The sequence below is a fragment of the Stegastes partitus genome, unplaced genomic scaffold, assembly GCF_000690725.1.
Source record: "Stegastes partitus isolate 25-593 unplaced genomic scaffold, Stegastes_partitus-1.0.2 Scaffold853, whole genome shotgun sequence".
Classification (NCBI taxonomy): Eukaryota; Metazoa; Chordata; class Actinopteri; family Pomacentridae; genus Stegastes; species Stegastes partitus.
The window spans coordinates 3,584-20,046 of NW_007578584.1; the positions used below are offsets into that span (position 1 = coordinate 3,584).

At 43.5% G+C, this 16,463-nt stretch overlaps 1 protein-coding gene across 1 annotated transcript in view; it reads right to left on the bottom strand.

Moving 5' to 3' along the window:
• Positions 1–199: 199 nt before the first annotated feature.
• The window catches only part of maml2 (mastermind like transcriptional coactivator 2), a 34,071-nt gene continuing 17,807 nt past the window's right edge, over positions 200–16,463 (bottom strand). The window contains exons 2-5 of the mRNA XM_008293035.1: positions 7,001–8,200; positions 1,924–2,088; positions 1,720–1,828; positions 200–1,631 (exon numbers count right to left, since the gene is read on the bottom strand). Coding sequence (XP_008291257.1) covers positions 790–1,631; positions 1,720–1,828; positions 1,924–2,088; positions 7,001–8,200 — 2,316 coding nt within the window. The 3' untranslated portion in view covers positions 200–789. The remainder of the gene's footprint in view (positions 1,632–1,719; positions 1,829–1,923; positions 2,089–7,000; positions 8,201–16,463) is intronic.

Here is a 16,463-nt window from a genome sequence, read left to right on the forward strand (position 1 = left end):
GTTGAGGCCTAAAAAACAAATGTCCACGTAAAAATAAAATGCATCTTAATGTGGATATACAGTTTGTACATCCTTCATTAGTGTTAAACTGAGTTCCTATAACAATAAGAAACTGCAAGGAAGCCTCATTAACATGTCGATTACATTTTACAATAATAACTTTTCATCTCCTAATGAAGAGAACAAACAAAACCAACACTTTATTCAAATAAATTTTATTAATTACATGTATTATAATGCCTAACTACTATCCCAATAATTATTAAATATCACATGAAAAAAAATAATGGTTACATTATTTAAACTGCATCAAAAACTACCACAGATGAAAAGGCTCGAACGAAAAGGAATAAAAACTTGTTGTGGCAAGATTTTCTGTGTGTGTGTGTGTGTGTGTGTGTGTGTGTGTGTGTGTTTACTGTAGAGGGTAAATACCATGTCATGCTTAACAGTGGATGCAGATTTAGAAACTCAGAGGAAGTCGAAAGCAACACAGCAATGTTTTCTTTTCACAGTGAGAATTGTGTATTTTATCCTATAGAACAGCACTAGAGCTTGACGTACAGCTTCGTAGCAACTATACCAGGAACAGATATGCAGAGTACTAAGGACAGAACACAAATTCCTTTCACAGTAAATACAATACAAAACCCTTCAGTATACTTTGATAACAAATAATATGAGTTTATAAAATTCCATTTTAACATTATGTACAAATGTTTTCCCTTCCACCTTCTACATACACCACCTCTGAACTCTGAGCTGCGGGTCAGTTTTTTTTTTAGTAATTCATGAGTGACTCCCCAGAATCTCATCCAAATTTATATCTTTCATCCAGTCATCGTTCCCAGAGCCGGATTTAAGCAGAGAGTCTATGAAGTCTGAGTCTGCGTTGATTCCTGGGACTGTGTTGTCTCCTTCTGGAAGGAAGTCAAAGGTCAGACGGTTGGCTCTGTTGCTCTGGTAGCTGCTCGAGCCGGGGCTTGGTTCTGCAAAGTTTCCTGCTGGTACCCTCTGTTCGGGAGACGCCTGGTTCAGGTTCCCCACCGCTGACGGAGAGCCCATCATGGCCTGGTTCGGTCTGGGGCCCGTGTCTCTCATCGCCGGGTTTAGAGGGAGCATCCCGATGTCTGGTGCCACCTGGTTGGGAGGACCGATGTGCCGCTGCTGGTACGGATGGTTGGGCAGGTCCTGCGCACTCTGAGACTGCAGCGGGTTGGGAAGCCGCCTCACGCCGAGTCCAGCTGTCACTTGCTTGTTGGCTGAGGCCCAGCCCATGCTGGCATTTGTCATCAGGCCTCCCAGAGCCTGTCCTGCCACCCCCGAGGAATGCAAGTCAGCTGTCGCTCTCTGGTGTTGTACTCCTGCTACGCTGTTCATCCCAAAGGACTTTCCCTGAGCGCTTGGCCCCAGGAACCGAGGTTTACTCTGATTCAGTCCAATCCGATTGTGGCTGTTTTGCTGCTGGAACTGGCTGATACAAGGATTCGGGTGACAGTCCGTCCCAATGCTGAATCTGCGGTCTGACGGCGAAGGGCTCATCTTGGGAGCAGAACCGCTCGGGAGGTGACAAGTTAAGGACTGCAGGCTGTTCTCGGGGCCGTTGCTGGCAGACTGGGAGGAATTCTGACCTAAAAAAGACACCAAGAAAAATAGTTACCATGAGGTCACATGTCGGCACTGAAAGCATTTCAAAATGATTAAAAAAACATGCAATACCTGTGAAGATGTTTCCTTGCTGAACTCCCATCATGGTTCTCGTTTGCTTGTAATCCGGCGGCGGTCTTGTCAGATGGCGATTGAACTGATCGTGTGTGTTGTCTTTGTCCTGGAAAGAACAGACAGAGTTGTTGACATTAATTATACGATTAGTCTGACCTGTTCACTCACTGGTGAAATGTGCATAATGTAAAAGCAGCTTACCGAGTTGCTGATGCTGTGCTGTTGTTGGTTCAGCTGTCTTTGCATGGCCTGAGCCTTCGCTGGGCCTTTCTGCTGGTTGTTGGGCGCCGAGGGCCTCGGCTGCGACTGCGCTGACATGACTCCTAAGCTCCCATTAGTGGGCAGCCTCGGACCAGTCAAAACCCCCTTTGATAAAAGAGACACAGCATGGTTTTACATTAGTGTCAGTGGTGCTACTATTTCATTTTCAGATGTGTCTTTTTCCCCTTCCTCTCCGCCTGGGACCTTGAGAAAGTGCTATGAAAACAAAACAAACCTGTGCAGCAAAATAGTTTGACCACTAGAGGGCAAAACTCTACAAGACATCATATATCTGTGTCAAAGATGCTATTCAACCTCCAGAATGTGGTCAAGGCTACTCCCTCTGCAGATGAAAAAGGGAGACTTGGAGAGAGGCTTTTTTTGGAAGGGGGAGTGCGAGCCCTCCTCAAGGCCTGCCTCTCCCTTGATAATTGTGTCTAAAGAGAGTGGAAAGAATCCCTGAGACAGCAGGAAATGTGTGCCGATGGGAAGTTAAGCGCCAGCACCAGGACTACCTCCATTTAATAAGCTCTCCTTTACTGATCACTGTGTTGTGTTTGGCAAGGAGACGTTCCATCCTCTGGAAACCCATTTGGCTCCTGACACTATCGCTGATTAAAATGTTGTAGTCGGCAGCACTCAGATTTAATTGAGACGTCCAAACTAGCGTTTTGTTTGAAGTCTTGTCCCCCGATGTACGCTCTGCAGATAAGCTTTCACCGTCGTGAGTGTTTGAGATGTTACATGTCCTTGCGCTGCATATTTGGGAGCTTTTTTAGGCAGCTGCGCCGACCATCCGTGCACTCCAAGGAAAACTCGTCTTTCATGTGGACACAAGGACACCCTCACAGTGCCGAAGCTTCAACCAAGTGCGAGCATTAGTCATGAAGGAGGTTAATGTGCACCAAATCCAAGTCAACACACACTGTGTATACAGTGTCAGTCATTGTGTTGACTTAAAATGTTTCCCAGGGTGAAATGGATTAGAAATCCAACAGTGCATTTAGCAGAAGCTATTACTTAGAGGGCTGCTTCTTCGCAGAGAATCTACAGGGAGGTGACTTTGTGATCCCCCAAAGCAAAACAGAAAGAAAAGAGGGGAAAGTGTGTGTGTGTGTGTGTGTGTGTGTATACATATACATACACATGTGAAATATGGAGAGCTAACGGCACAGGATTAGAGAATAAGGGGAAGTTTAAACTCGTCAGGAGTCACAAGCCATTTAACATACGCTAATATGCGCCTTCTCTGCCTGAGTTCAACCCACACAGCAAACCAAGCATGGCAATGAGGTTACGCAGGGACTGAAACATCAAAACAGCGGTTTCTCCCGTTACTCTAGAAAGCAGAGTCACCGGCTTTGATTCATTGTAGCCACTTATGGAGACTGTAAGAAACTGTGACCATCAGAGACGTTTTACCCACAGAGGTAAACTGGAGAGGGCTTGTTCCATCTTTGTTGTAAGAAAAAAGCCCAATGAGGGGTGTTTTAGCATGTACAACTGAGTAATCCTCTCTGTCATCCTGATGTGTCATAAAGCTGTTTTCCATGTTACCCCCCCCCCTCCCCTCCTCGCTCTCATTCTTCACAAGCTTGTTGTAAATGAATACCACATGTGGCTCGGGCTTGAGAGAAGGAGCGGAGTGATTTAGTCTCCCATCCTGCGGCAGTGCAGGCAGCTGACAGTGATCCAGGCCCAGCCTTGCCGGCTCTCACACTGCACTTCCTCCAGTCTGGTCTCAGGATGCTGTCCCTGGGGAGCGCCTCGGCATCTGGACTTGGCCGCAGCTCCCTTTCCCAGGAAACAAGTACTCCCTTCACAGCACTGCCGGAGTGACCTGGTAGGCTCAACCCCTGTGGCCCTGCTCTTATCCTCACTGAAGGATGTGGTGCCACGAGATCATCGAGAAAAGTCGAGGTGTCCTGATTTACCGCTGCTACACCGATTTTGATTTTTTATTTTTTTGGGTAGGGGGGGGAAGGGAATTTTTTGCCGCTTTTGGAGTTTTGGGAGGCGGACAGGAAACAAGGGGAGAGAGAGAGATCGAAGAGCCACGCAGGTCTGCAGCCAGATTGAAAGCATGAACGGCATGCACTGTAACCATTCGGATACTGTGGCACTCCGGGGTTTGTGCGTTTTCAGCAAGGAGAGTATTCTCGTCTGCAGAAAGCAAATCTCCTGTGCAGCATTGAAATAGGAACTGGTTTTAGTCGAAGCTAGCCACTGGGATGATGAAACTGCTGTCAGAGGATTCAATGCTGAGTGGACAGATACGTCCCTTCGGATAGGACTGCCTGTCAAACGTCTGCTAGAGTAATTCTGAATGCACATATAGTTAAAAATACAAACGTATGCTGCTATATGAGGATCAAAAATCCAAAGGTGTTCTTATGACTCCTCATGATTAGAATAATTACATGCTAAATAGATAAATTTCGATAAAATAAAATGTATAAATGTAACAAGGATGCTAATATGTAGCTTGTTGAATGTGGAAAATAATATGTTGCTAAATTAAATTAAGAAAAATGTGAATTAATCAGCTGTTTAGCTTTAGTTTCCTGTTTGATGTTTAGTTACCACAAAAAAATAAAAAATAAAAATCATGCAGTTTTTTTTGGAAAATTGTAAGGAAATTTATAACTCTTCCAAAATTGCAAAAACTAGGAATCCATTTCAATCATTATAAACACAAACGACCTGCAGTTTTACACCAAAGCTGCCCATGTAGCCACCTAAAAGATAACACAGCTACACTACTGATGGGACTTGCAACACAAAATGTTGTCCTTGAAATAGCATTGCCCACCAACCACACTAACTCATAGTGCATTAGTGTCCTCCAGTGTGTGCTGCCCCAGAATGGGTTCATACTTCAAGTAAATGATGAAGTCTGTGTTGTTTTATTTAATTTTTTTGCATAACCTCATAATCAGAGATTTACACAGTGACAGATTTAAATGTATTCAGCAGCTGATTATTAAATTGTAAGAAGCTTCAAACAAGCACAAAAGCTCCTGGAAAAAAAAAAAAAAAGGTCTTCAGCTTCAGTCAGTGGGAGGAAGCCCACTGCTCGTCGTCGCTAGTGTTACACAGGGGATCAGGGCATTCTTTCAGGACCTTTATTTCACTGGCATTACTAATTCAGTTCACTGTGGGAAGAGACTCCAGTCTTTTTTCCTCCTCTCTGCGAGCTGTCCCTTCCTCATTAGCTGAACTTTTAACCCCGTCCATGCTGACTGCGAAAAGCAAACAGGCTTATCAGCATTTTTAAACACTTGTTCTAAAATTATAAGTGTGGCTCTCGATTATTTCCAACACTATCATCTCCCTGGTTTCATGTTTGCGCATTTTATCTGTTCAAACAGAGCTGCGCGTTGAAAAACAGCGTCCTTGACAAAAGTTGCCTCATCAAAACCTTTACCCCTCCTGAACTCCAGCGCAAGCCTCACATCCTCCGTGTTTTAAAAGACCAGAGGTGACCGAGCTTTTACTTTCAGGAGCTCTGGGCTTTGGAAAAGTTTGCTTTGTTAATAATTTATCAAAATCCATTTAAGGCTTTTTTCATGATTTGATATCCAGCTCTCTTCCTCCGTTCCCCTTCTTCTTCGTTGCTGTACTTTCTAATTACCATCTTCTATTGCTTATAAGTCAGCTTTTAAACACGCTACATTACATTTACAACGATAAATATTGTATTACTTATGCTGTTATCCTTAATGCTAACAGTAATGCTAATTCTCACACAAAGAGTACTTCTGATCATTTTAAATGATATATTGTGTTTATAGATTGTGGTGAAATGGGGTCATTTGGTGGCCAGAAATTTGCTTTTTTTGCCTCTATTGAATATTTAATCATCCTTTTTATATATCTGCTGCAAGCATTTATGAAAAGCTTCTGATAAATAAACTATTTTAAAGGGACTTTTAAGACAGCTGAGGGTGTAAGCGTCTGTCTGGTGTAGTGGTAAAGCTGGTCTCTTGTTTTGCGTGATGATGTATTTGTCATCCTACCTTGTTTACTTCCATGCCTGTATAGTTCCCTCCCTTCCTCCCTCCCTCCCACCCTCTCTCCCAGTCACTCAAGCACTTCCCTTGATCTATAGAGGTTATGAGAGCTCTCTTGTGTGGCTCGCATTATCATTTCACACAAAGACAGCCACAGATACTGTTGGTGCAAAAATGAAAGAGGGGACAGTCTAAATCTCCCCAATCATAACAAATCAGTGATTCAACCTCCGGCACCAGGCTAAGCAGATTACTGTCATTTTCCACCACTTGTCCCTTGTAGCTAACAACCTCCAATTAGCAAATCCCGCTGTGCATATCTGTGCCCTGACGGGGAGCCACCATGACAAGCAGAGAAATTAGAAGTCCTGCATGTTAATCCACCATGCTCTGGCAATCTGTGTCATCGTCAAAACACTTTGAGGGGGAATACATATTGAAGGGAGTCACAACAGCAAAGGCACAGACATTAACAAGAACAATAACAATAAAAGTCCCAAAGCAAACAGTGTTGCATTGTGGCCGCTCCAGACAGCAGATTGGCTGCTGCTGCGAGCAAACTGAGGAAAACAAGTGAAGACGAATAAAGTGAGTAAGACTGACTGCGCTTTGTATCGTGTCACTACACTTCCAGCAGGAAAAAAAGGACAGCTGAAGCTTTTCTTGAAAACGCACACGACAGTTATTCAAAGTATGCAATGGAAAATGTTTAAATCATGGCACAATATATATGGTTGTTGTCATTAACTTAACAATTAGCCAGTTTTTATGGTACTAGCTGTGTTGTATTGTTGCTATCATATGTGATACTAAAAAAAAACTTCCATTCTGTTTACAATGGAGTTGAAATTCATGCCCCTCTCCAGCATTTTAAAAGTCTGTCTATGTCCAAAACGGCTCCGTCATGGAGCTTCAATTCACTTTTGTATTTTTTGCAAAGTTTGCAGATAACGTTTTCGCATGAGAGCAATCATGTGCAAAGGAATTTTGGACAGAATCCTTACCTGCCGCTGCTGTGACAGTCTGAATGGCAGCCCCGCAGGAACAGACTTGGGCTGCAGACAAAGCGCCCCCGACGTGGCGATCTGCTGGTTCTGAAAGTGGTGAGCTGGATGCGGCTGATTCTGGCCCGGCGACAGTGACTGCTGCTGCGGCTCTGTCTTGGTCACCGGATTTGCCATGATGGACATGGGCTGGCTGGCGGAGTGGGGCGCTTTGGGGCTGAAGTGCAACGTGGGCTTGGTGTTGAGAACCTTCATGTCCAAGTGATGGGAGCCGTTGTGGCCGTTCGACTTGAAGAGGCAGTTGTTGATCCCTTTGCTGTGGGACCCGATCCTCTGCTGGCTGAGTGGGGCCGGGCTGGAGACCTTGTCTTGGGGGAAGGTGCTGGTGGAGGAGTGGGTGCTCATGGCAGGAGCCCAGCTGGTCAGTCCCACAGGTGGGGTTTGGTGGTGGTGATGGAGAAGAGAGCTCGGCTGCTGCTGGTTCGCCGCCATCTGCTTCAGCTGCTCTGCGTGGGATATTTCTGGCCAGCAGGGCATGGCTCTGGGGTGTCCCGCCTGAGTGTTAGCTTTCTGTGACGTGGTGGTGGAAGAGGTGCTGGTCAACGTGAAAGAGGGCCCCGCTGAGGCCGGTCGCAGCTGTGGCGAGCCGCAGTGAACCTGGCCGAAATCTGGCGAGTGCTCCGTCTTTATCTGTTTCTCCATCGGGGAGCACAGACTGGCAGTTGCTCCTGCTGAGCTCGGCCGACCTAGATCCAAACCGAACGTATCATCCTGCTTCAGCATCTTTTCAAACTCCAGGTCATTGAGTGGGGGGACTGACTTTGTCAGCTCATCAAACAGATCCTGCAGCTCTGGGTCAATCTGACCACCACCTTCGTCAAAAATCATCTCCGCGTTCGACTGGCCACAAGACTGGATCTCCATGGGCTCTTTTTTCATTTCTTTCAGGGTCATGTTGAATATGTCCGACCCCAATCCGTGGGGCATCATGTAATTCTTCCTCTGCATGCCCATGGCCGAGGAGCCCTGCAGAGAATGGGGCTGGTTTAAGTTATGGTTGCAGGTCCCGTGTCCCAGACCACCAGCGTCCACGCGGACTCGCTTAAAGTCTGAGCCGGGAAAACCACAGGAGAGGCCGTTCTGCTTCGGTGTGTGTCCTGGTGCGTGGCCCTCAATCTTCCTACGCAGGGAACCTTGAAGCTGCAAAACACGACATAATGAAATTACATTTAGAAGATACGAAAGAGAAGAAGACCACATTTTCATCATTTACTCTGTAAGTATTTTCCAAAAAAAGACCTCAACTGTTACGCAGTTTGGAAAAAAACTAACACTAAGGGAGATGCAGGGAACTTGACCAACTAAACTCTAGAAGAATCTCGTATTAATAGAAACCAATCTTATTTACCGTTGATTTTACAGTCACAGCAATGATGTCTTAAATGCTTTCTTCTGCCGTAAACCACCCACTTTGTAAGGCCAAGCAGATACATTTAGATTACACATAAAACTTTAATATAGCGTTTTATTTAAAACACTTGCAATGCAGCTATGAGGCACTGAAAACGTGTTTTGATATAATGTAGTCTGAGCGCAGTGGATGGGATGAGAAGATAGTTAGGAATCTGATACAGTCGACAGACCGCAGAGAGAAGAATAGGGTCTTTGTCTGTTTCTCTCATTTGCATACATTATATTTTCCTCCATTGTGCTTCGTTAGATAGCAGAGTTTCTCCTTTGTGGCTGAGATTCTGCTTAACATGCTGGTGCTGATATCTGATTTCCTTTTTGTCCTATGCCCATGTCTTCATTTAAGGTAATAAGAACACAAGCATGACTCACAACTTGAACCAGTCTGCAACACTCCATAAAACTGAAACGAACAAAATGTGCACCGCATTGTTCCAAAAGCAACATTATTTATATATTTAGGAATAAATATCATCATCACGTCCACAAAATAATAGTTTATTCTTTCACGTGAGCACAATGAACCTATGCGTCAGCAGCACACTGTTTATCCAAAGGGGCAATCTCATTCACACTGTTGTACACACATAAAAATGGCTGATTATCTGACCACATTTTAATGTGGTGCCTGCATGGAAACAAAATGGCTCTGATTGTACACCAGCCTGAGCATAGGAGAGGAGTATCAGTGTGTTGCATATTTCACTGTGGGAACAAATTTGAGTCATTTCCACCTGCTGGCAAACATTACATTAAGATGATTCATAGCCTGAGGGTTTGGAGTGAATCCTGCAGTTCACTGCATTTCTACTCTGTTCATGTCTGTATTACTTCTGCTAATGCTCCTAACAATAGTTCAGAGATACATCCACACATGTTAATCAAGGTGCAAATATCTGTGACTCACCGTGCCTCCTGTATTTAAGCTAATAAGTGTGCGTGTGTTTCAACATACTGAATGGGTGATGACAGTAATGATGATGGCGGCGGCGGCGGAGGAATAAAGACGCGGTTGTGATCGTGCCACTGAGTTTTCATTTAACCTACTGTTACACTTAACATTCACATAAACTATTATCCTCAGCGTTTTCTTAAACATGAGTGCAAAACCAGTTTTCCAGGGAAACTGTTTATTTCAGTAGAGGATAAGAATCAACTTGAAAGCAGCTGAATTGTTCCATTATAATGATGGGTATGAAGGAAAAACAAGAGACCTGGGGTTTTGAAGTTAATCAAACGTGAACAATTTGGTTTTTTACAATAATTTCTTGCCACTGTCTATTGCTGCATCTGGAGGCATTTTTAAAGCGGTATCACAGACACCCCCCCTGCCAGCTGAAAATTCAAAGTGCCCTTCCGCTCAAAAAATCTGTTATGGTCATTGTTACCTCTCTTGGATGTTTGCCCTTCACTGTGCAGAATAATGTATGTTCAGAGTTTGACACCGGAAGGCTTTTTAAAATTCATCTGCAGAAGGTGGAAAGTTTCTCCGTGCTCACCTAAACTCTGAGTTCAAGGCCTGTATCTGCAAGCGGGATTTGTCATATCACAAGTAATTTGGGGGCCAATCCTGACCCGGGGAACTTAGAAATCCACATTTAAAAAAACAAAGTGATCGATTGCTCTGTGTTTTGTGTTATGTAACTCGAGTTATTTGAGAGAGGAAATGTGGAAATTAATGTAAATAACTGAAGGGGAAGAAGTCATTATAAAACTATTAATACTGATGTTAAACAACAGATGGAAAAAAAACATAATACTTGCACATAATGGGTTCAAAAACAAGTAAAGCACATAAGCTGTTCCAGTAAGTGTACTTAACAGCACGTTTCTACTCTTATAAAAACAGATTTGTGTATTTAAAGACTATAAAATGCTAAACTTTAAGCAATGACTACAAAAATAAAAGCAACGACTTGAATCCACAAAAGTAAGCCTGAATAAAAACAGTTCTTAATATAGACTAGAGAGGAAGAAATCTTATCAGCTGACGCAAAGACAGTCTGGCTGTTTGATGCAGAGTTAATACGGAGAATTACAGAGACGCACACAATTTTAAACTGCTCCAGTTAAAGTTCATCTACAGTATGAACTTTTGCCATGTTCACTGAAGAACCACACTGTTGAGCATTAGCGGACATCTGTTTTTCTCCAAACGCCGATGAAAACAGGCCTTCTAGTGTGTGCAGCTCACGCACACGTTCTCTCATTCCACAGGGCTCTTTCTGGAGAAGACAGACAGGAGTACTCCTCATGGTTCAAGGCACTGTCTGTGAAAACACATCATGAATAATGGAAAGGACAGTGCATGTGTTGCAAAAAGCTATTGTGAGACAGGGTTGCCTCACTGCTGCCTCTGTGCCATTTAAAAAATGGACCGTGGTCAAGAGCAGATCTCAATTCAGAATTCAAAGATGAAGCCACTCCAAGTCTTTGTGCAGTTGAGATTTTCTCAAGGGCAGATCTCCCCGCATGGTGTGTATCCCGATACTATGCTTCATTCGGGTGAAAACTCCCTATAATCCAAGCCAAAACACTGTGTTTTTAGAACATTTCCAACACACAAAAAAAAAAGGACCATCCTGTTCTGTCAGCTCTCACTACTCAGAAGCAGTGGCCTCCTATCTGGCCTGAAATCCTCATGACTGATCTCCGAGTGATCTGAAAATAGATTTTTTGATTAACATTTAATGAGCTCAGAAGCTCTGAATCACTTTGAAAGTGACTCCTGCTGCATGAGAGGCTCAAACATATGTATTATATACTGATCAACTCAGAGACGAGCTCGTACTTGATTTCATTTATTTTTCCGTGTTGACAAAATGTATTACACCCGCTGTCGACGTCTGGGTTAGTCGTGAGCAGAATGTTCATTTAAGGACACCCTGACCAACATGATGCTTTTCTAGAGGATGGAAAATCTCCTCAGAAGTTCTCAAAGCTACAAGAAAAAGACAAGAACACACATATGCAGTTATTTTAAGGATTTTAACATGGACAGACAGGAAGCCACTTTATCCATCCATCTTATGACTGACCAACTTGTGGACACAGAATTTCACAGAAAACAAATTAAATACAGGCTCCACGAATGAGAAAAAAAAAAAGATTTCAATTCCGAACATAATCTTTTCAATGGTGCATATTGACGCCCCTTGACTGTGGCAGAGAGGAACCTGACCTTGGCCGTGTCAACAGAGGCTATCTATTCATGGGAGCTGGAAGGCTGGTGGCTTGTGTGTCAAGCTGAGCAGTGTGGTGATGCTGAGCACTGTGGATGGGGCTCCGGGTGAGCCATCACAGGGACGCAACACCAAGCCTCTTGGTACCATCTGTCAGTATAGCGGCACAGCCCTCAGAACCCTACATGCTCGAAGGGTATAGGTTTGAGAGTTGTTCGAAGGTTTCATGTCTGCGTGAGTCTGAGTGTGGCTCAACAAAAGATCCGGCTCGCCAGCCTTTAATCTATTCACCAGAGCCCTAAAACATGTTGCAATCTGCTCCAGAGAGAGTTAAGAGACCTCCCTCTCGGCATTTGACATGGAAAAAACAGCCCCAAAATAAAGGAATAAATATGACTATTGTGTTCCTAGGGAGACATAATATTTATGCGGTTCTGCAGGTTTCGTACTGTTGCAAGAGGGGATTTCAGCTCACTTATTGCCAGATAAGAAACAAGAGCCCTCAAACCAGTGCCAGTGATCAGCTGTCATACAGAGCTCATCCACTTTCAGAAGTGTGGACAGCTCAGTTGAATTACAAAATTTGTACGAGCTGTCTGAAGCTGTAAACAACGACAGTGTGGCCAAAAACATCACAGACCATTTGAAAATGTTAATTATTTAATGGCTAAGGCTGTAACTCAGTACGCGCATTCACAAGACAATTTATAGTCGAATCAGGTCAGGGGGAATGGCACGGTCATTTTTTAAAAAACTATGTTTGTTAGGTTTTGTTTTTACTCAGCATATCTCAGGGAAAAGGAACATTTGCGCAATGTATTTGGTGCTACGAAACAACAAAAAATGTTCCAGGATACCCATGATTATACACTACCAATAGGAGAGAAGGCTGACAATTTTGCATTTTTACTTCAGTTTTTTGGCTTTAAGCTGCACATAACATAGATTTAATTTAAAGAAAAGATTCACATAGCAGTGAGCATAAAAGGCATACAATTGAGGGGTGCACCGAGACAACAACAACAAGCAATTATAACTGAACTTCTATCTGGAAAAACAATCTACACAAGCAAGGTTTAGAAGAAGAATAAGATAGTTGCCACTTAACAAATCTTGGCAGCTTACAATGTGCAGTACATTTTGGTGGATAATCCTTTATTAAACACACAGTACATGATAAAATCTTGTTGTTTTTTCCTCCCCTCCAATATTTTTCCTAAAGCAGAACAGTTGGAACGGAGCTCGTCACATTTCCCCAACAACAGAAACATATTTAATCTGTTTCTGCAGAGCATGTGCCATAAGGTTGCACGGGGATGTGAACATAGGTTCACGGTGTGCTTCCCTAATCAGACTGGTGTGTGTTGGGACGAAGCAGCACACTGCAGAGGTGGGCTACTTTTGGCTCATCAGCACTTTGCATCCCCACACTTCCTGACACAGTTGTATTAGATTGAGGCTGCCCTCCAGAGAGCAGGCAGGAGAGAAGGATGAGCAGCAGCAGCAGAAAAAAAAAAAAAAAAAAAAAAAGGGGAGGCAGCTTTGTGGCAGCCTCTGGGAAATGGGAAGAGATGATAAGAGCTCCTTTGAAGAGAAATCATCCATTATGTTTACTGAAGGCAGATTTTTTTTTTTTTTAACAGTTACTGTAGCTCAGCTTCAACATTCCATGGATAAACTTGCTATTTTAATAAAAGGCAGCTTGCACACTAAAAATCCTGTTAGAGACACTTAGAATTCAAATATGAGCTCTCCATTATCCAAATGTACAGATTAAAAGCTGGCATTCTAATCAGCCCTTGCTTTGGCATGTCCTTTGTTCAGAATCCAGACACATTTAATGTAATATCCCCAAGGCTAGAGGATGCAGGAGATCTCCGAAAATATGCATTGGAAAATACGTGAGCCCCGTTAAAAAGCAACAAACAATACCGGTATCTTCACACTTATCAGTCACACTCATTACAATGATGTCCTGAAGTAAAGGTGACAGAGGTGCATAAAGCTGATTTTTATTGGTGAAGTTAATACAAATCGATTGCACCCTTTTTAATTATGAAATTATTCCTGACCTGACCAGGTAGCCTGAACGGCCTTGTGTACATTATATTCACCGAGTATATTCTCCTGTCAGATAGAATGACAGAGAGTCTAAGAGCTGCGACTCTGTCAAGGCATTACCACAGCACCAGCTAGGCCACGCCACTGCAGACGTACCACAGGTCACCAACATCGCAGTGACAAGCCGTCACATCACATCACCCATGGCCATGTGGCTCACAGAGCTCCTGACACTGCTGTCACCTCTCATCTACATGTCATTCTTAACCGCAGAGACATTTACTGAGGAGGACTTGAGGACTCCCCGGGCTCAGGAGCAATCCTGTGCAGCACGCATCACTGTAGCTTCCTGTAAAAAAATTTCAACAATCAATGAATCATTTCAAGTGAGAAACTGCAGGACGTGTTTCACTGGTGCCAACATATTGAGCAAAATCTAAATACAACCACCACATCGTAAATTCACACGTGGGCTGCAGGGTATTTATTTCTATTACAGACCGCTGTCATCTTCGCCAATAAAAAGAAAGGAAGGTGATGGGAAGATGGAGGGAAGGTGTCCCACCATTTAACAAGCTCAGAGCCGGTCACCAGACCAACCATACAGGGGGATTTGCCTGCTAACTGCATCACAGGCAAAGCTGCCATTGTAGCTCAATGTGTTTAATTTAGCGGTAACACGGGCTTAAATTCTCATTGGTTCAACACTCCAAGTGCTGGAAACACCCTCTCGCCACATCTTAAGTGCTGCATGCTGTGCACCAAAAATGAAAGGACATGATGTATCTGCCATGATGTCATGCTTCTTTCAATTGGTATATTGCGCTGTGTCTGCTTAAGGAGCAGGAGGTAAGAGACAATTTTCATTCTGGGAAACTGCTGGAGGGTGTGGGAGGGTTAACATAAATCAGAACATTAAAGGATTCTTAACAGCCGAGGCTTAAACCTGCAATAACTGATTTTTTTTTTCCCACTTGAGGACGGTGGAAACATGTGAACAGAGCACTGACACATCATCACTTTTTAAGTTGACGAAAATGTTGTCAGCAGTGTTTCATTGCTTATTTACAAATCCAGCAGGAACGGATTTTGTGTTTCTGGCATGTTTTTTTTTTAAACTCTACCTGCACTGTGGTCATCAAGTTGCTGCATGAGTCTATCTGCTATTAGCAAAGTAGTGTATATTGAGTTTTAAGACCTTTAATGCTGAAAATACCTGTCCACTGCTGCTGAAAAAACATCAGGAACAAAATCAGTGAATTTACAGACAGGAAAGCTGAACAATGAGTTGAAAAGCTATAAACGTCTGCATATCCAAGTGAAGCTGCAAATTTGATCATTTTCTGTAGGTTTATTACATTCTTTGCCATTTGATATGTTGTTATTGTATAACACTGGTTCAGCTATCACATTACAGAAAATGTAATGATTGCAGCAATGAAACTAATATGTGTAAATGAACCCACGTGAAATAGCAGACAAAGTGATGATTCTAGCTCCTCTGAAAGAAAATCCCTTGTTGGACAGGTCTAAAGCTCTCTTAGACTGTTTGTAGCCTTAAAAGGCCATTACCATACAACCACAAGTACCTTTTTCCCAGCAACCGTCAAACACAAGGCCTGCCTCCGGTCATGCCACAGGAAAAGGCACATAAGCAGGGAACAAGTTCCCTTCCTGTTTTCAAAGACGATTCCTATGGCATGCAGAACCGTTTCCTGCTCGCTAGGCTCATTTCACCATCTCAAACATCTGGCTGCTCTTCAGCATGCAGCTGCAGCACGGTGAGAGCCAACAATGCCACTGCTGAGTTGAGCAACACAGTCCTGAGCCATTCCAGTCATATCTCTGGACACCACAAAGCAAACCCAACATGTAGCTTCATTAGCTGATGTGAGGCATGCGAGCAGCGAGTAGTATTCACTCATCTACAATGTGTTTTTATGAGATTGCCTTTAAACTGTACCATACTGTCTGTCCTGTTAATGTCTTATCACTCAGCTGTTAGGATTATGTATTCCTTGATACTCCCTTTCAAGTGCTACGACTGCAGCTACCAATGAGGAAATATAAATATTGTTTGTCAATATCTGGTGTGGCTGCAGCAAAGTGCTCTTCAGCAGCATTGCTGTGGCGATTTCCTAGTGAAACAAGGATCCATTTTATATCCCGTGGGAAACCTGGGCTGAGTGGTTAATGCTGTGCTAATGCTGCTTCACTCAGCCAGGTCTTGATAAGCCTCATGCTTTTAGAGAGAGGAAAACACATTTAGTGTTTTAAACCGCTTCAATGGAGAAAGCTTTGAAAAATCCACTAGTTGAAAAGGGTATACTTGTTGAGTTTTGCCATCTCTCTCTCTGCTTTCACTTAAATTACACACACATGCATTAGGACAGGCGAGCAGTCACACTAATCTGCACTCGTGCTCTGAAACAATCCTCCGCGAGTTGGGCTTGAAAAGGGACTGCTGCAACTAGAAAGTAAAGAAGAAAAAATAAATGAGTGGGAAGCTTTGTTTGACTCCCACTCCTATCAGTTCTGACATTCCAAATAAGGTCTGTGTAGCCCGGCGCGGGTAGAGGCGGACGCAGAAAACACTGCAGAGCTCACCGACTCCAACCAAGGAAGAAGCGTGTGCGTGCGCGCGTGTGTGTGTATGTGTGTTAGTGTAGTGGAGGGGGGGGATCATGGTGAAGAAAATATGTGACCTCTATATAAATTTATCATCAGCCTGACATTTCCCAGAAGGACAA